The 20,169-nt window shown below is 54.0% G+C and overlaps 1 protein-coding gene across 2 annotated transcripts; it reads left to right on the plus strand.

The window, feature by feature from the left end:
• WIPI1 (WD repeat domain, phosphoinositide interacting 1) lies at positions 1–20,162 on the plus strand. Of its 2 annotated transcripts, none has more exons than XR_007629372.1 (13): positions 1–128; positions 1,880–1,962; positions 3,278–3,447; positions 6,805–6,901; positions 10,069–10,166; positions 11,181–11,273; positions 11,545–11,615; positions 12,283–12,390; positions 12,751–12,915; positions 13,077–13,184; positions 14,485–14,606; positions 15,304–17,509; positions 19,581–20,162. XR_007629372.1 is itself a non-coding variant. In XM_050319273.1 (13 exons), the coding sequence occupies exons 1-13, from the start codon at positions 67–69 to the stop codon at positions 19,626–19,628; spliced, it is 1,326 nt and encodes a 441-aa protein (XP_050175230.1). In that variant the 5' UTR covers positions 1–66; the 3' UTR covers positions 19,629–20,162. The 2 variants fall into 2 exon arrangements, 1 of the variants encoding a protein (XP_050175230.1); XM_050319273.1 differs by having other exon boundaries at positions 15,304–15,404.
• The last annotated feature ends 7 nt before the right edge of the window (positions 20,163–20,169 follow it).

Genomic DNA, 20,169 nt, shown 5'->3' on the forward strand with positions numbered 1-20,169 from the left:
CGTTGCGGGGCGGGGCAGGCGCGGCGGCCGCGGGGGCCGGAGCGGCCCGAGCGCCGCGCCCGCTCCATGGAGGCCGCGGCCGGGGCCCCGCCGGCGCTCGGCTGCTTCTCCTACAACCAGGACTGCACGTAAGCGGGGCGGCAGCCGCGGGGCGGGGCGGGAGGTGGCAGCCGGGAACAGCCGGTGCGGCCCCCGCGGCCCCCGGAGCGCGGCGCGGGGCCAGCACCCTGCCCCCTCGGAACGGCATTCCCGGCAGGATTGACCCCACCCCACCCCCATCCATCGCTGGGAGAGGCGCTTCATCCCCCGGCCACGCCCGGCTCTGGGTAAACACCCCCGATGCCCCCGGCTCGGGTCCCGAGGGATGCACAAGCGCAGAGGGATCGCTGGGTTTTAAACATCCCCCTCCCTCCCTCCCTCCCTCCCATCCGCAGTTTGGGAAGCGTTTTGGGATGGGCAGGGCGGTGACGTGGTCCCGGGGCTGTGTCCGCGCACCGGTGCGTGGCCACGTCGGTCGCCCGGGGCCACCAAGAGCCGGCTCTTGGCGAGCAGCCCGTGCCGGAGGGTTTCCCGGGAGCCTCCCGGGAGTTTCCTCCCATCCCCGCACCCTCGGTGACCGGCGCTTCACCTGCTCCAAGTGTCAGAACCGTTTCCCAGAGGGACAAGGAAGCTCCCGGGGCGCTGAAGCCCTGGCAGTCCCAGCCCAGGTCCCGGGCAGCGAGATAAGGATCAGAGATAACCCAGATCGCACCTGGAAATGTCGTTCCCTTCGCAGCCCTGCTTTGCATTGGTGTGTCCAAACAAAGGGTGCTTTGAGGGATGCCGAGGTGCTGCTGACGTGAAGCTGCTGGTCGCTGCCACCGGCACCAACGCTGTGCATTAGTATTATGGGCTGGCTGCTTTGAGACCTGGATGCTGCTGCTTTCCACATCTGGAACTGAGCAGAGACAGCACCTCTAGCACCCTTTAACAGTGAGAGCAAAGCTTCCCCAGCCCTGACAAGTCACTGTGCCAGTACAGGTGGATCAGCCCCTTCTGTGTCCCAAAGGTCCTGTCTGCAGCCTCCCAGGTGGATGTGGAACTGTTTGTCCCTCCAGCAGCCACAGGACCATAGCAGTGGAGGAGTTTGCTCAGGGATATCCCCTGTCTCACAGGGATAAGGTGCCTTTTGTAGGCTACAACAGCCTCAGATGGAAAACTGGATTCTTGGGTTTAGGTTGAGAGGGGGAACTGAAGTTGTGCCTTCACAGATCAACCACTGTGCCAGGAATGACCCCCTTCCTCTGTGTCAGGGTCTAAGTTCCTCCCAGCCAGCTCCTCACTCCCAGTGGGGTGGAGAGAGACACAAAATGGGAAGAGCAAAAAAACTTATGGGCTGAGATGAAGATAATTTAAAGCTAAAGCCACACACAAGCAAAGTGAAACAAGGAATTCATTCCCCACTTCCCATGGCAGGCAGGTGCTCAGCCATTCCCAGGTCAGCAGGGCTCCATCATGGATAACAGGGAAGACAAACACCATCACTCCAAACTTCCCCCTTTCATCCCATCTTTACACCCCATATGATTTGGGATATCCCTGGGGTCAGCTGTCCTGGCTGTGTCCCCTCTCCCAGCTCCTTGTGCCCCCCCAGCCTCCCCACTGGTGGGGTGAGGAGCAGAAAAGGCCTTGGCTCTGTGCAAGCACAGCTCAGCAACAATGAAAACATCCTCCTGTTATCAACACTGTGCTCAGCACAAACCCAAAACACAGCCCCACACAAACTAATATGGAAAAAAAAAAAGACTGTATTCCAGTCAAAATCAGCACACCATCCCTGCAGGGGCTCCTCCTGTCACCTTAAGATCTGAACTAGCAGGTTTTTGCTTTGTCTTTGCAGCTCCCTGGCAATTGGAACCACAACTGGATACAGACTTTTCTCCTTAAGTTCTGTGGAACAACTGGACCAGGTCCATGAAAGCAGTAAGTGTCCTGTTTCACTGGGGAGGATTATTGACCAAGCAGCACTTTAAACTTGTGGGAGTCCTTCAGCACTGTTAGAATCCAGCTTCTTTTCCACTGCTGTCAGTCTGGCAGCAGCACTTTGTGCTGAAAACCAGCATGCAGAGGTAGCTCCCCACTAGCCTGTTTGACATGCATGGACAGGAGACCACAGGCTCCCAGCACAGCTGCTGGACAACTCACAGGCTCTTTAATCCAGTGTGGTATTTACAAGCAAGATGTTTTTAACAGGTTTCCCGTGTAAGAAGGTCACTCACAGCAGGTCTGCAGTTATTAGCTGTGCTCAGAGCAGCATGCAATACACTTAACAGCCCCAAACAAGTCTGGCCTCGTGGAGCATGGACTCCAGTCTGGTTCAGGCCAGAAGTGTTTCAGCTGAGATGCTCTAAAGATAACACTTCCCAGCTGGGAGAGGCTCATCTCCCTCTTAGTGGCCATAGAAGGAGACTGAGCAACCAGACAGAGCTGCATCATCTCAGCAGAGTCCAGGCTGCTCTCCTGTACAGCAGCAAACTGCAGATTTATGTCAAAAACTATTCAGGAGTTTGGATTGTCCCCAGCCAGGCCAAAGAGAAACATCCCTGCTGGGGTCACACTCAGGGTGATGGGCTGAGGCACAAGCAGTCCCACATCACAGCTGTGGGGCAGCCCTTGGACCCCAGCACAGCCCAAACTGAGCATCATTCAGGGCCCCCTCCACTGGACATCACAGCCCCTGAGGATTGGGGTGCAGGCCCACCAGGACCACTGCAATGGTGCCTTCTCAGCACAACAGGAGTCATCCCAAACAGCCTCTGCAAGACTCACCAAACCACTGTTTGCTCCCCCAGGGAGGCTGGGAGGAAACCAGACACCACACAGGATAAACAGGGAGCCACACACAGCTCATTCCTTACCTCAGCAGCCCCAGTCTGCTCCTTCCCTCCAGGAAAATCCCTGGCCAGACTGCTGTGAGCTCCTCTTTTTGTATCCCATTCCCAAGGATTAACTGCAGCTGGGGGGCCCAAGGATTGGCTTCAACTGGAGGGCTCTGCCCTGGGTAGGCACAACAGCACTGTCTTAATTTCAGCCTTCAGGGGAGTGTTCATTAACCCTTTCCTGCTTTGAACTAATTGCTTTGTGCCAGACATGAGACACTTATCACAAAAGCAGGTGTTGGGCACCTTTGCCCTGAGCCTTCCAACCCCGTTCCCTCTTGATCTGAGTCTTGTTGCTGCTCTCAAACCAACCACCAGCCCAGCTGAAAGGCCCTGCCTTGCTTTCCTTGTGTGCCCAGATGAAATCCCAGATGTTTACATCGTGGAGCGCCTGTTCTCCAGCAGCCTTGTGGTTGTGGTCAGTCATGCCAAGCCACAGCAAATGAATGTCTACCACTTCAAGAAAGGCACAGAGATCTGCAACTACAGCTATTCCAGTAACATCCTGTCCATCCGGCTGAACCGTCAGGTGAGAGGCCAGGGAAGGGGGTTATCCAGAGTTATCCCGCTCTGGCTCTTTGCTGGTGCTGCCTTTCCAGCTGGGACCAGCCTGGGGAGGTTTGCAGGGACACTGTGGGTGGCACTGGAGGGGTGGGTGCCTGTCCTCTCCTACCAGCTCCTCTCCAGCCCCGGTGACAGGAGCAGGGGCTGTGGATTATCATCTGCCACAACTCCTTCCTGCAGTAAAACGAGGCCAAGTCCTTGTTTTCGTAGCAGTTACACAAAGGCTCTTTGTCATCTGCCTTCTTGCCTATTCAGGGTGCAGCCCTGCCAAAAAAACACCTTTTCACCTCCCCTCCCTCCCGTGGGTTCCACATCCTGACTCCAGGCCCGCCTCTGCCATCTTGGTTGCAAATAAGACCTTCAAAGTTGGTAACAAAACCCAGGAGTAGCTTGAACTCCGTGGATGAGGCAAAAGGCTGCTTCTCCAGTACTGCTAGCAGCCTTGGTTTGCTTTTAAGGGTATAAAATCCATCCAGGCCACTTAGAAGAAGGCTTTTAGGGTGTTATTCTCTGAACTGACACAGCCTCGTGCAGCCCTGAGCCCTTTTGGAGGTTTTTAAGTCATCTTTTCCTTTTGTCCATAATTATTTTCCAAGTATATGCCCTAAGAGGCAGAGGACATTTTACAATGAAGAAATAAGCAGTCTGGGTAATTGTATATAATCAGCTCTCCTCAGTTAGCAACAGTAAGACCTGCAGTAGGACTCTCTGGGTTGAGCTTCCAGTAAAGCTGCCTTTGACCAAGAGTTCCTGTACTACAATTAAATCTGTCCTAAATTGATTTTTTTCACTTAAACTTACAATGGAACTGGCAAAAGAAGGACTTCCTTTGAATTGCAGATAGCTGTGTGTGTGTATAAAAATAAACTGGGAGGTTCTGCTTAGCAGCTCTGGGGGATTAGTGCGAGTAAAATAAGTTCAGGCTATTCCCCATGTGCTGCTCTGGAGTTTGCCTGAAGGGGATGCACAATCCCAGCCTTGCATTCACGTTCTTTGGCTGCGTGGGGAGCTTGGGTTCAAATCCTGGGCTGAGCTCACCCTCTGGCTGTAACACAGACACACCTGGAGAGATCTGAAGATGCTACAGATGCTTAGAAACATGGAATATGAGAGTCATTTGTGTTGGAGAAGACCAGTGAAATCACAGAGTCCAACCACTGCCCCACGTCCCCAGGTGCCACATCCACGTGTCTCTTAAATCCCTGCAGGGATGGGGACTCCACCACTGCCCTGGGCAGCCTGCTCCAATGCTTAATAACCCTTTCCATGAAGAAATTTTCCCCCAAATCCAGTCAAAACATTCCCTGGTGCAATTTGGGTAGATTGAAGAGAAATCACTGTTATAATCTACGTTCAAGAGTTAAACTGGTGGCTGTCAGGTTCAGCATGTGGTGTGACACCTGAACCCTTGCCTGGGCTTCTGGAGAAAAGCTGTGCTCCACTGGAAGTCCACAGGAGGACAGATCCCACACAAAGCATTAACACAGGAAAATAAACTAACCAGGAACAGGTCTCAAACAAACAGTGCATATTTCAATTTGATCTCTCTGTGAAAAAAGCCCTTGTTGTGCCAACAAGCAAGTCCCTCAGTTGTTGTTGATCCATAGGAATTCTTTGTTCCAAGCTCCATGATAACTGAAGTGTGTTAAGGTGTGATTTGTCTCAAGGTGGGGAGTAATCTGTGCTGTGCAACCAGTGAGAAGCTCCTGAAACCTCCCTGGGTTTTCATTCGCTGATGAAACCCTGCTGAGCTCTTTGGAGAGGTTTGAGGTGTTTTTCTGGCTGAAAACACAGCTCAGTTATCCAACCTGATCTGTGTCAAACTAAAGAAAAATCTGGTGAGATTTCTGTACAATTAGCAGTGCCTTAACCCCGTGGAGCAACCACAGCACCAGCACCTCCTCTGAGGCTCCATCTGTGTCCTCAGAGAGGATAAATCCCATCCCACTGACCTCGGCATGGAGGGCAGGAGAGAACCAGCCCTCTCCAGTTCCTGGTGAGCTTGTCCAGACCTCCTTTGCCTCTTCACCTCCCAAACCCATCACTTTCCTGGATTTTGTCCCTGTGGGTGCCAACATCTCTGGCTGCTGCTTTGCCATCATCTGGAAACCTCCCTTCACCTGGACATCAACAGCAGCCCGTTCTGGGAAGGCACATGGTGGCTTTGCTGAAATCAGCTGTGTAAATATTACTCTGCTTGCAAAGTTGATGGCTGTTACTGGAGAAAAGGCAAAGTCTTCCTGGAAATGCAAAATGGCTCTGACACAGCCCCAGATGCTGTGGTTAGCAGGAATAGAAGTGGGAAAGAGTTTGATCTGAGAGTAATGGTGGAGCAAGGCAAAGATTTTCTAATGTGGGTGTTTCAAGTTAGTGACTAAGCTCCACATTTAGATACTAAATAAGTGGCCTCATTTCTAAAGAGGTGGAGGCTTCCTGTACTTGGATTTGGGTGCTCCAGCTTGAGGAGCCTGGATGGAGTCTGGCCCTCGGTGTTTATTGGGAGGTTTTCAGGGTTTCTGGACACTTGGCACTAGCAGAGGTGAAGCTGTGCACTTGCTGGGCTTGGGAGGCACAACCCTTCAGCCAGACCCAAAGCCTTGGTCCCAAAAAAAGCCTCTGTGCAAAACCTCACCGTGGTAACACTGAGAGATCTGGACCAAGATCTGAGACCGAGACACAAAGCTGAGCGGCCTCAGAGATGGTGGCCCAGTGCTAAGGTCACTGCATCAGGCTTCCCTGCTCCTTTCTGCCTTTCCTGCCCTTGGCTGATTCCAAATGGGAAGGGAGCATCAATGTGCTGAACAGATGCATCAGGTTTGGCAGCAGTGGCAGGCCCAGCAATATTTGCTCCCAAATCAAGAAAAAGTCAGGGCAAAAGGCCTGTGTTCCCATCTGGAGGCACACAGACAAGCAGGACTGCAGCCTCTCTGCAGCCAGGTCTCTATGATCAAAGAGTAATTTGCTCTGAAAAGAACTGCTAAGAAAATTTGGGGTAGGGGTAGATGGCAGTGGTGGGGTGTAACCCTGATTGTGCCTTCCTGTTGCTCCTGGGGATGTGGAAGATCAGCCCTTGGAGGAGCAGAGACGTCATCATGATGTTTTACCTGCTTTCTAAAGCAAGGTCAGATGCAAAAACTCTCAGAAACCCAAATGCTGTCCAGTGAGAGGGGATGGAGAAGCAGAGATCCCATTTTTGCTACATTTTGGTGTGTGAGAAATTCCTGTTGAGTTTCTCTGACACCAGAGGTTTGGGTTAGTGCACTGTGGGAGCAGCATGCCCGTGCTGGTGAGGTTCTGTGCATGTCCTTTTGTGTCCTTGCAGAGGCTGGTTGTTTGCCTGGAGGAGTCAATTTACATCCATAACATTAAGGACATGAAGCTTTTGAAGACTATCCTGGATACACCTCCAAACACAACAGGTAAGTGTGGAAGAACTGTGTGAAAGGGAGCTTTGTAGAGCCACAACACTCGGGTTAGAATTTAAACCAGGCTGTGGCTTGTGTATCCTAATTCAGTACTGGGGAGCCAGGAATGGAGGGAGGCAATCCATGGGCTTGGGAGAGCAGAAACCTGGCTCTATCCTGAGCAAAACCTGGCTCTGTTTGGAGCAAAACCCGTCTCTGTCCTGAGCAGAAGCATGAAAGAGGAGCAGGGATGGGCAGCAGGGTTTGACTTCCCCTTGGGGTCAGCTCCCAGAGTGATCCGTGCTGTGAAGATCACCCAGGGCAGAACCCACAGCCAGAACCCACAGCACTAATTCCCTGCTGGGGAATTCCCAGGAGCCCTGGGCTGCCACCTGATATTATTCCACGGACAGGGCAGGTGGCCTCAGGACAGATCCTCTCTGTGCGGCCCAGGGTGAATCCGGCTTTCCTGCTGATGGGAGAGGAGTTATTTTTAGCTGTGGAGAGGGAATCTTGGCAGGGTGCCCACGGCAGCGCTGCCCTGCGTGGCTGTGACATCCCGGCCCGTCGCAGCTGCAGCATCATTTCATGGGCTGCTGCTTGGGAAGCTGCTGATGTGCTCACGCTTGGCTTCTGGGCTTTCAAAGGATGCTCTCCCAGGCAGCTCCCCTGACCTACTTCAGGTCTCAACAGATGGCCTCTCCATGAGGATTAAACATACTAAACGCTGCAAATATAATTAAAGTTTAAAACCTTCCCGAGAAGGGCCAGCAGCGGCAGGATGGGCAGGGATACCCGGGCCTGGAGCTGCTCTGCAGCGGGGCTGGAGGACCAGGTCATGGTTTAAGAGCAGCAGCAATCAGCTGGGGCAGGACTGGGCTGCTGAGGATCACAGGCTTCACATGGGCTTAGTGCTTTAAAGCCCTTTTACTGCAGCAGCTGTCACTGAAATGAGCTGAGTGACCCGTGTGGTGCCACGCCTGCTCCTGTTGTCCCTGTGCCATCTGCTTTGGTCCCAGCTCTGACCCCAAGGATGGTGTGTCCAGGAGGTCAAGGCAGTCCACTGCTCTTTGTACAACCCTTTTTGGAGTGGGGATCTGTGCCAGAGGGATGTAGGAGCACAAAAAAGCCACCACCCCTGAACTGTGTGCCCTGGGCACAGTAACACCAGCACAGGGAGGACCAGGGTTTGCTGCACCCACACCAGGCAGTCCCTGTGAGATCTCTGGCTGTGCCTGGCCAGCACCTGGCTCCCAGTCCAGCCTTCTCCGTGCAGGAGAGGAAAACGCCCACAGTGGCCAAGTCTGTTGTTTTTCATGTGGTTCATCTCAGGGGCAGGATTTGCACTGAGGAGGTCACAGTGCTCGTGGTGGCATGTGTTCCATCTGGGGAATGACTGCAGGTTTGGACACCACCTCATGTGGCTCCCCCCAAGCCCCCGATGTGCCTGGACCTGCTGGCCTGGGGGCAAGGCCGGGCTTCCCAGACACTGTAGCATTTTTCCATGCTGCTTGAGGAAGCCACCTGTGATGTGGCACTCCCAGAGGTGCCATCCTGAGCGGTGCCTGCCTCCCTCCTCCCTCCTGAGCCCACCGCTGCAGGCACCAACCCTCCTCATGGCTGTGGGGCTGCCACAGGAGATAGGAGGAGAGGAGCACCTTCAAAGGCTGCCCGTGGCCCTGGTGATCCTTGTTCTTTGTGTGTCCCTGAGGTCAGCCCAGTACACTCACATCTGTGTTTTGCCCTGGCCTGGTTTCCCGCCCGCCTCTCCCGGCCAGGCGGGAGCAGAGGGAGCGGGTGACTCACACCAGCCGCTCAGAGCTCGCTTTGTTCCGCTCCAGCCGTCCCTAAACCCTCCTCCGAGAGAAAGGGCTGTGCTCATCCCCCCCGTGCTGCCTGAGCTGGGGGAACACCATCCGGAAAAGACAGGATGCTCCTCACGAGCAAAGTCTCTGGGCTGTCTTTGCCTTCCTCCCATCCCTCCCTCTTTAATTGCCTTTTAATTGCCTGCACTTCGCCCGCCGCGCTCCTCGTGCCTCTCCCCGGTGCGCCATCCCTGGCATGGTGCACATGACTCTGGATGGACGGCGAGTGGATCCCTGGGGCCCCTGGCTGATCCTGCAGCTCCTGGCTGCCTCCAGGGCTCTTTGTTTAGTTATAAACAATGACCTAAAGCGAGAGCTCCGGCCGATCCTTCCCCGCGGCTGGGCCGGGGCCAGGGCCGTGTCCTGACCCGGGGGGTTGCACGGCAGGACGGTCCGTGTACGTGCGGCGTGTGGGTGTCCTGTTTGGGGCCGTGGCAGCACCCCCGGTGCCTTTAACCCCACGGCTTCCTCCGCACGTGGGACATGGTGGGACCCCCGGCGCGGGTCAGGAAGCTCAGGTCGTGCCGGAGCCCTGGGTCGGATCTGGGAGGACGGTGAGCGCGCGGATGTGGCGCAGGAAGCGAGTGAGACACGTTCCGTGTGTGACAGGATTCACCGGGATGGATCCCGGGCCAGCAGCAGAAATGAGAGGCAGGAAGGGATGCTCTTTTCCGAGGTCACTTGGGGGACAGGCGGGTGGATGTACCCGCACACGTATCCATCCATCCCTGTCTCATCCTGTAGTTCCTGCTCCCTTTCAAAGGGGCGTTTGGGAACCGTCATGCTCGTGTTGGCACAAAACCAGACGGCTCTTAAGGGGAAGAATTCTCCCCGTGCTTGAAATTTAGCTACGTTCGAGTTCCTTGTCAGCCGGAAGCTCCCTGCACAGCTGGGGCATTTCCTTTGTCTTTCTCTGCTTCCCTTTTCCATTCAGGGCAGAAGGAAAGGGCACTGCCTTGCCCTGCCAGCCTTCACATGCCAGGCTGCGTGGCGGGGCCGCATCCACGCTGTGCTGCTCCTCTGAGCTTCCAACCCGGCACCCTGCACCCTGTGCACATCTTCCTGCCTTCTCCAAGGGGATGATGGAGGACAGGACCTGTGCAGTGTCTGGCAGGAGGCTGGCAGGGCCCAGGCAGCCGTTCTGTCCCATGCCACCAGGTGTCCCCACGGCCGAGGCGTTTCCAGCGCTCCACGCCCGGTGCTGGACGGTCCCAAAATGAGACAGAGCCCGAGCCCCCTGCCGTGCCCGTGGCCGTGGATGCGCGTTCCTCCTCCCCCCAGCACGCAGCCTGAGCCGTGTCCCTCTCTCCCTGCCAGGTCTGTGCGCTCTCTCGATCAACCACGCCAACTCCTACTTGGCTTATCCCGGCAGCGCGACCAGCGGAGAGATCGCGCTTTACGACGGAAATACTTTGGTAAGCGCGAAGCCCGGCCTTTGGATACCGCCTGAAAACAAACAGAGCCGCAGCAAAGCCAACGGGGCCCTGGGGAAGGATGAATAAATACGCTCCACCGAGCTGGGCTGCGAGGGAATTGCCTGGGAGGCACATTCCCCATCCCCCTCCGTGCTCGGAGCTGACAGCCTCTGAGATCAGGGCATCTCCCAGTGCAGATATTCAGGAAAACATGACCCACTGCCCTGCAGCCCCAGGGCCGCTGCCAGGCTGGCACTGGGGTTCCTGTAGGAGCGTCAGCAGCGTATCCCATGGGAGTGATGTGACCAGTGTAGCTCAGGAAGCGTTGGAGCTGCTCCAGGCACAGCACAGAACCTGGAGCAGCTGCTCTGCCATGGGCTGGAAGGGATGCCGGACCCAAAGTCACAGAGAGGGCAAAGTGTCCAAAGTCCCCTCAGGAAACCTGTCCCTGGCTGGATGCAGGGTCATGATTATCTGCTGTTTATGCCAGGGCTTTGGGTTACATAAGGCTGTGGCTCCGTACGTGCAGCGGGAGCCGAGGATCTGCAGCAGGGGAGGAGCAGAGCACAGGGGGAAAACACTGTCACTGCTGCTGTGAGAGGTGCAGGGAGGGCCAGGGCTCCCTGCAGGCACCAGGGAGGTGTTGCTGCAGCAGGACTCGCTGTGCAGCACAGTGAGATGCAGGGAGGCCAGCTCTGATCCTCACAAACACGTGCCAGGCTTCCAAGAGGGCGCAGTTGTGATCCTGAAACCTGGAGAGGCGGGGAGCTGAGGTTCTCTGCCCCTGAGGTGAGCTGTCTGTAATCACAGTGGCCACAGTAGGTGGGGAGTGAGCACAAGGCAGGGCAGAGATAAACTGCTGAGGGTGTTGAAGAGATACCATCAGCACAGTACAATCTCATGAATCCCTATCAGCAGGCCTGGATAGGGTGCGAGGCAGGGAACGCCCTGCCCTCACACACAGTCCAAGGAGAAACATGTCCCTTTGCACTCACATTGCCTTCTGCCCTACAGAAAACAGCCTGCACCATCCCTGCCCACGACGGGCCTCTGGCCGCTCTCGCCTTCAACTCCACCGGCTCCAAGTTGGCAAGTGCTTCTGAAAAAGTGAGTGAGCGTGGCTGCAAACACCCTCCCTCTGCCCAGGGCTGGCAGGGGGGTCCCAGCCAGCTCTGGTGCATCAGGACCTCTGAGCTTAAACACAGCCAGGAGAGAAGGGGCACTGAGGGATACCCTGCCAGTGTACGGGGATCAGATGGAGCCCAGCTGGCAAACAGGAGGAGCCTTCGCACGTCCTGAGTTTCCTGGGTGTGTCAGGGAAAGGGCTCTCGCTCCTTGGCCTGCTCCTGCGTGATATTTCCCTTTGCATTTTTTGCAGGGCACAGTCATTCGTGTATTTTCCATTCCTGGGGGGCAAAAGCTCTATGAATTCCGGCGGGGGATGAAAAGGTCAGTTCATTCTTCTGTGGGTGACGAGCACGCAGAGGGCTCCAGGAGCCCAAATGTAAACAGAGGGGCAGGGCAGCGTCAGATCCTGGTGCCTTTGGCATCTTTTGCAGAAGGAAAACAAGAGCAAACGTATCAGCTCGAAATGTCACTGTGCCAGGCAGCCTCAGGCCAGCTCAGTGATTCCCTGTGTGTCACAGAGCAGGGCATGGCAGGGAACAGAAGTGGAGTCACTCCATTTACCTTGGCCTTTTTTGTTTCTCACTTGAAATAATGAAGTCCCCAAAATTATCGGACACCCTGTCCCTGCTCAGCCTGCGCAGGGGATGCCGCAGGGTATGCCCACTATCCAGCCCTTTGGATGTCCTCCCTGGCCTTTGCAGCACCAGAAGGTTTAATGAGGCCAGCACAGATGTTCCCTCCACAGGCAGCTCTGCGAGCAAGGACATTTCCACCTCTCTGGTTGTTTGTCACTAGCTCGAGGCAACCCCCAGATCTGCTGAGCAAAGGGATTAGAGAAGTGCTGGTCCCTGAGCCCACGGGCTCAGCAGCAGCTGGGCAGGGTGGATGGGTCTCCTTCCTCCCCATCCTCTTCTCTGTGAGCCAAACCCAACAGTTGCCCTGAGCAATGTGCCATGGAGTGACCAGTGCTGTCCTTGCTTGGCTCCAGGTACGTGAACATCAGCTCCCTGGTGTTCAGCATGGATTCCCAGTTCCTCTGTGCTTCCAGCAACACGGAGACCGTGCACATCTTCAAACTGGAGCATCTCACGGACAGGTGAGAGGATTAGCCTGGCTTAACCTGCCTGGCTCTGCTTCAAAGGTCTGCTTCTCCACAGCTGGCCTCCATGTCCTCACCACGTCCTCTCCATGAGCAGCACCAGCTGCAAACTCTTTGGCTTTGTGTCCTGAGGGACCCAGTCCTTGAACAGCCACACTCTGCATCCCTGCTGTCAGGCTCTCCAGGCCTGCTCTGGCTTTATGAGCTTCCACTGTCCCTCCTTCCTGTGTATCCAGCCAGTCTGGTGCACAACGCGCAGGTGCCCCAAACAAACCCTTCACCGGTGCGAGATCAGGACCATGTGCTCTGTCCCTGATGCTTTGCGACCCCACTGATGCCGCCTTGTGACCCCCTCAGCCGGCCAGAGGAGCCTCCAACCTGGAGTGGTTACATGGGGAAGATGTTCCAGGCTGCCACCAACTACCTCCCTGCTCAGGTGTCGGGCATGATGAGCCAGGACAGAGCCTTTGCCACCGTCCGCCTGAACATCTCCGGACAGAGGAACATCTGTGCCCTCTCCACGTACGTACTGGCACTGCACCCCCGTGCCAGGCACACCTGTCTCTGCCAAACACCACCCCCCTGGCCCCTTACCTCGTCCCTGTGCCTGCAGGCCACGCGGTGTGGGTGCTGTGTCGGTGTGTGAGGGTTTTTTTGGCGGCTCACGGTGCTTTTCTCACCAGGATTCAGAAGCTGCCTCGGCTGTTGGTGACGACATCAGATGGACATCTCTATATCTACAACCTGGACCCACAGGATGGAGGGGAGTGTGTCTTAATCAAGAATCACAGGTAACTGTTCCTGCAGCCACACCTCAAGCAGAGGGTGATCTTTTAAAACCTGAAGGGAAATCTCACCTGTGACAGCACAAAGTGGAGCAGGAACGTTAGAACTGACTTTGTGATTTGAGGCGCTTGGTCTGACAGGTGTGGGTGGGAACCACATCAGCAGGCAAGGACAAGGGGCTTCTTGCAGAAGAAATCAGAGACATCTCAGATTCCTTGGCAGCTGTGGGATATCTCAGCCTAGACAGCAGAAGTGGGCAGGCTGTGCCTTAGGAGATGCCTCTGGCAGAGAGCGCTGACCAGGAGAGCAGAGCATCTTCTCCAGGTGTGAGGGGGAGATGGAAAGCTGATTTTGGGGGTAGGTGACACTGGGATCTTCTCCAGTGCCAAAGCAGAAGGAATTTCTTCACGGAAAGGGTGGTCAGGCATGGGAAGGGGCTGCCAAGGGAGGTGGTGGAGTCACCATCCCTGGAGGTGTTCAAGGACCTGGCATTCTGGGTTTGTTGACAAGGTGGAGATCAGGACTCAGTGTTCCTGGAGGTCTTTCCCAACCCCAGTGATTCAGTGATTCTGTGGAAGCAGAGCCTGTTCATTTCGTATGCAAATTCCATGGAGCACGTAACTCCATACACACACACACACATCTGGGGCTCCTTGGCTCCAGATGTGAAGCCTTTGGGGTGGGGTGAGATGCAACATGTGCTCTGAGCCGGGAGGTGGCTGCCAGCCAGGGAAATGCCAGCAGCTTTTTGAAAAGCCACAAAACAAAAGCACTTCAAAGCTGCGCTGTCCAGCGCGCGCCGGCCGCCCGCCTGCCCCCAGCTTTGTCATGTGGGCTCCTCGGAGCATCAGAGGACTGAAAAGGGCCCTTGGGTCATGAGCTGCATTACATCACACGATATCTCTGCTCAAACTCCGTCCTAAACTAGCCAGGGCTGCTTTTCCCATCTAGTCCTCTCCTGTTGGAAGCCCTTCGGAGCCCCCCCTGTGATTAGAAACACTGTTTGCCTTTGTAACCTAAAGCTCTTGTGGTCAATCTGTTGCCTTCTGTTCCCGTGCCAGCATTGTCCTCCAGCCGAAGTGGTGCTTTCCCTATCTCCTGCTTCCCCCCTGCTTTCCTTGTGGAGCACAATGCTCCCCTGTCTGCAGCACTGCTGGGGCTGCAGGCAGGGCACGGATGCGGTGGTGTGGATGGGTGATGTTCTTCAGGAGACGTGGATGCATGGGCTTGTCTTATCTGGAGCTGGGGAGGAACAGTTGGGATCAGAACTAACTCTTCTTCCCTCTCTTGCTCCTGTAAAATTAGTCTGCTTGGCTCAGGAAAGTTGGAGGAGAACAAAGAAAACGACCTTCAGCCTCCAGTACCTCAATCTTATGCAGCAACTGTAGCCAGACCAAGTACAGTGCCTTCAACTTCGACCATGCCAGGTAAGCACATCTGCCTGCCTTGGGCAGAAGCCACAAGGCCACCTGGGGCAAAGTGGAAAGGGTGCAAGATTCCAAGGGCTCAACCAGAATCACCTCTTGTGCAGTGCAAACCGGGGCAGCAGGACTTTGGAGCTCACCTGGTTCATCCCCTGTGACAAAAACAGGCCGGGTGTTTTCTGCTCTGCTTTCCTGGGAGCCTGTGCCAGCACTGCTCCTCCTGGTGCAGAGCTGTGCCACATGGGCCCAAGGCAGAGCAGGAGCCACACCTGAGCTCCAGTTTGTGAGCCAGCAGCTGCTGCCAGGTGGTTTCCAGGAGCTGAACCCGTGGGTGTAGAAGTCAGGTCTCACTGTTTTTGTGGCGACGTCGCTACAGATCCTCTGAACCTGTTATAACTTACCCACAAAGCCAGCAATAAACTGCTGCAGGGAAACACTGGGTGACTATCTTACTATATTCCCTAATCTAAGGTCCACACGCAGGTAGATCTTACTCTGAAATCGGTGCTCACGTTCACGGTAGGAGGAGGAAAGCTGCCATTACTCCATCCCTAATCCATACTGCCGATGGAGATACCTTCCTTTTCCTTAGTCCCCCAGAGCTCTGTGCTAAAGAGGCGATGGCACAGTGCCTGCTGTTTGTTTCCAGCCTCCTTCCATCCACTCACCCACAACGTTTTTTGTGGTTTTCCCTGGGCAGGCTACTCGGAGGACGGCGGGGCCCTGCGAGGAGAGGTGATCCCAGAGCACGAGTTTGCCACGGGACCGGTCTGTCTGGACGATGAGAATGAGTTCCCTCCTGTGAGCATTCGGGACCCCTAAAACTGCAGCTCAGCCCTCGTGCTCAGAAGGAAGTAGTAACCTCTTGCAGAAGAGATCCCATTGCCCCCTCCTTGTCCCAGCTCGCTGTGAAGCCCAAAATAACTGAATTAGTTGTAGGGACAGTGCCAGGAAAGTGACACCCCCACTAAGTGGCATCTGGGGATGGGGCAAAGATGATCAAACCTGTTAATTAGAGGTGGATCTGAACAAACTTGCTATGGCCAGATGCAGACATAGCCTTTGTGCCTTGAGCAGATTTCTAGTATTCCCAGGACTAGTTTTAACTGGAACAATACCATCATTTAGAAATAAAAACTTAATACTCCCTGTTGCATTTACAGTCAGTTGTATTAGTTTATGGAATGCAGCTGGAATGTACCTGAACCTCACCAGACTCTCCATTTCCAAGCTAACTGAGAAGAAAACTCCTTTTCCAAGTACAAAGATGAAAGGAGCAAGAGAGTTTGAAACCATTTTATGATTTTTATATGGCACTTTCTCAGTTACCCTTGGAAGGAGATACTGGATTTTTAAATCTAACTCAAGCCTGGCAGTGTCTTTCTGGCTTCTTTTTCCTATTCCACACTCATTTACTGTGTTAAGTATCTAACCCCTAACTGGACAGATGTTGGTCTGTGCTGTGATCTGGTTGTAATCAGTGGTGTCTTCATAACAGTAATGCATTAATACAGCAGAATATTGTAATGGATTTCAGGTTGCAGCCTTGACAGGCTTTGGAATCCCTTACTTGGTTTTTAAATATCCTGCTGTTGGAGTTTTGCCTGAAAAGGAGGAAGTAAAAACTTTATCCCAGGGTTTGTTCCATGTGCTGAGCTGACCTCTGTAAGGCACGTTCCTGTTAACTGATGCAAAGTGCTGCTTAGATAAAAGGTGACTGGTTCATGACTCCCTTTGAACAAACACCACCTAAATCCAGCTCCAGTCACATAACCTTCAGACCGTTTCTCTTCCATTACCTCTAACTTCATCTGCTGCAAACTGGGAGCAGGGGTTTCCTACTTGTCCCACACCATTAGCCATGAAGGAAATTTAAAATGTCTCCCCTCTGGTCAAGCTGTGTGGCCACGGAGAAGCTGGAAGGAGCAGCAGGGCCAGAGAGAAATCCTTTGTTTCCTTCTGCTGAACCTGCTCTTGAACTTGTGGTTCGGGGACAAGCGAATGCCCAGCAGGCAGGAACCACGCTGCTCCTGAACGAGCCTCCCTGCTGGGGCTGGGCCGTGCAAAAGCAGCCCCAGACCCCTGCTGTACCACAGCAGGTGCTTCATTAAATGAACTTTGATCTCCCCAAATCCTGCCATCGACCCGGCAGAGCAAGTGACGTGTGTGATGTGCGGGAGGAGGAGGTGTGGGAGGGAAATACTCCCCGATACGGTGGCTTAGCGAGTGGACCTTCCAGATAAAGGCCCTGCAGTCGGGTTTTGGGTTTGCCCCTCGCAGGGTGAGCGCACAAGGAGAGCTGGGCAGGATGTTTTGGTGCTCTGAATTTCACTGAAGTTGGCTGTTTTCTCAGCACTGAGATACTCGGTCTCGATGACGCGTCCGAGGGGGGTTTCAGGCGTCGGTCACCGCTCCTGTGTGGAGAAGGAGGGACAGAAAACCTGACCTTATCCAACAAAAATGTTTTGACAGCGTTCTGCTTTGCGGAAACATGGGAAGGGTTTTGTTTGTTTTCCAGTGTGCAACAAAAAGACATTTAAAAAACCTCAAAACTTGTGACAAAATGGAATATTCACCCGCAGCCCACGGTATGGCTTTGAACTCAGACATGGCTCTGGAGAAACAGCAGTGCTCAAACCCCACAGTTCCTCTCCATTTTGAAACATCTTGTCTTCCCTTGACCTCAAGCGAGACTTCAGAGGCTCAACTCTTAAAGGGTGAGGAAAAACAGCTTCAGCCTGACATGAAGTCTGTCAGAAACTGCCTCTTCATTAAGTGGAAGGAGGGACAGATCAGAGAAGAGATAAGAAGCCCAAGGAGGACTCGTAAAAAGTGGCCTCACAAGAGGGAACGTGGATGTTGCTGCTGATTTGTGCCAGGACTGCAGAAGGATCCCGTGGCAAGAGGTTAAACCAGTTCAATGACATCTCCTGCATTGATGGGGTGGATTAAGCACTCCCAGGTCACTGTTGATGTGAGGCAGGAAGGACTGAGGTGTTATGGAGGTGGACAGTGGGCTGAAGCCGTGGGTGAGGAGCAGGTGCCGTGCAGGATGTGTGGGGAGGGGGCTGCGGAGCCCTCGCCCTGCAGGGTCAGGAGGTTTCACGGGGTGGGAAGAGTCAAACCCAGCTCTGGCTGCAAATGGTTGTGGCAATTACAGCTGTTTTTCTGGTCAGCTGCCCCTGTTCTGAGGGTGCATCAATGAGGAAGGTTTCCAGTGGTGGTGGGAGCTGTTGGTGTGTGTGTTGGGCCAGGCAGGGCATCACTTGGCCAGCTCCACTTTTGGGACCCACTGTAGTGGCTGTTCCCACCAAGGCATGGTCAGAACAGTTCTGGGGTAGTGCTGTGAGGTTTGGCAGATGAAATCCTACAGGACTCTGCAAGCAGCACGGCCTGTGTGCACCTGAGGAGTGCAGCCAGGGAATCCTCTTAAATATCCTGGGATTCAGTAGGAAAGGTGATTTGTTCCAGCGGATTGCTCGGTGCTTTTCCAGGCAAACATGATCCAGCCTGCATTTGGCTGCAGGGGCCAGAGGTGATGAGAAGGCTTTATCAAAAGAGCCATTTCATTAAGTCAGGTGACATTACATAGAGTGGTCACCTCTTCAAAGACAGCTTCCCCTCACTGATACTCTGTCACTCTTAAAACCCATCTCTTTCATATCGATTTTTGGCTACTCCAAAAATGGTTTGGGCAGCTTGCTGTGCTGCCAAAGGACACTGCTGCCTGTAGGAAGGAGAAATTCAGGGGGGAGTCTGCAAAGGGGGAGAAATCAGTACCCCAGCCTGGAGTCCACCCACCCCTCTGCTGCTCCAAACCACGGAGCTTAATACAAGAAACCAGGTTGCAGATACACCTTTGGCTCTGTGGTTGCCCAGATTCCTCCTCGGTGTTTGCTGGATGGGGTTTCACTCATCCTGTTGCAGGGATATGGACACTAATTATTTTAAGTGATTTTTTTTTTCCAACAACTGGCTGTTAGCAGAGGAAAGGCCACAGGTTTTCCAGTGAAGCTCTACTTGTAATTGTGTTTCATGGGGGATGAATGAGTTTGGCAGAGCCTGAATGGCCTCTTGCTCCTGCCCTGGTAGATCAGACTGGCATTTTGGGCAGCTGGGGCTTGCAGGATTAAGCCCAGCTTATCAGTACATTATCTTAGGTCCCCTGGGAATCATGCAGTCCTGTGTCAATGCCTCCAAACCAAGCGAGTGATGGTCCTGAAACTCCTGGGAGGAGGAGCTGGGAGAGCCCAGCTGGGGCTCCAGGTTCACATCCCTCACAGGTCACGTCCGGCAAGGCTGGAGCTGGGAAAGGGGGGATCTGTGCCTGGGCTCATGGTTGGTGCCCACAAGCACCTGCCTGAGGTGCTGCAGCAGCCCCACAGCGCTGCCCAAGCCTCACCCAGGAGCAGGGGCACATCTTACCCCAGGGTCTCCATGGCACGAGTAGCTGATGGGAACTGGATCAGGGTCCTTGCTGCTGCATGTTCTTCTCTGCTCCTGCTTCACTCTTTCACTCAGAGGCTTTGCTGGTCCTTGGGCTGGGCTTTCCCTGTCCTAATGCTGTCTAACACGTGGGTGTCCTACTCTGGGATCCATCCAGAGAGACATGGTGATACCCAGCACACGCCTGTCCCCTCCTGCCATGCCAGAGCGGAGCTTTTTGGGAGGACTCAGCGAGGCAAATGGGCTTCACTCCCACCAGCGTGGCTGTGCTCAGCCCAATGCCAGCCAGAGGCAAGACACACTTATCATCAAACCAGATGGTTCCCGTTCCCAGGACTGTAAATTTGGGGAGGGGGGGGGAAGGGGAGGGGGAAGAGAGTAAATAAATAAACCTCTCACAAATCTGCCTTTGAATGGAAAGTAAAACACTGCGGGACATCCCTCCCCCTTTTCCTCCCATGTGCGTAAAACCAACTGGAAACGCTCCCTGTTGCTGGGAAAAGTAAGGCAGCTCTGTTTTGATTTTGGTAGATAATCCTGAGCCGTGGAGGTCAGCCGGGCAAGGCCAAGAGGTCGTGATGAGGAGCAAACATCCACGGAGGACAGGCTGTCGGGAGCGCTCGGAAAAAGCCAGGAATTTCGAAGAACACATCTGAGAGTCCCCAAGATGAGAACAAAAAAAAAAAAAAAAAAAAAAGAAAAGAAAAGAAAAAAATCTGAGGTGGGCCATGCTTTCTCCTACAGTGTGTGTGAGTGAGTACCTGGCCCTGTCATAGCCCCTGGTTTAATTTGTGCTGTACAAATTGGGTGGGGTGTCAATGTACTGTATGCACATTGCTCTGTTTAACAAACCCTATGTTAGAACCACAGTGTAAATGCTAATTTAATCAGATTTGTATGTAACCAGAATTTTATATACCCATTTTTGTCCCTTTTCTAATTTATGCTGTTTTATGTGTATAAATGTACTTATAGGAAGAGATATTAAACTTATGTCTTTGTACAGTATATACATACTATTTTAACCCAGGCAAAGTATTTTTGCAGTGATATTAGAGAAGATGCCATTTGCTATGTTTAAAGACAGAATAAAGTCACAGTCTGTCCCTGGCAGCTTCTG

Source organism: Myiozetetes cayanensis, unplaced genomic scaffold, assembly GCF_022539395.1.
Source record: "Myiozetetes cayanensis isolate MyiCay16 unplaced genomic scaffold, myiCay2020 scf22, whole genome shotgun sequence".
NCBI classification, from domain to species: Eukaryota; Metazoa; Chordata; class Aves; order Passeriformes; family Tyrannidae; genus Myiozetetes; species Myiozetetes cayanensis.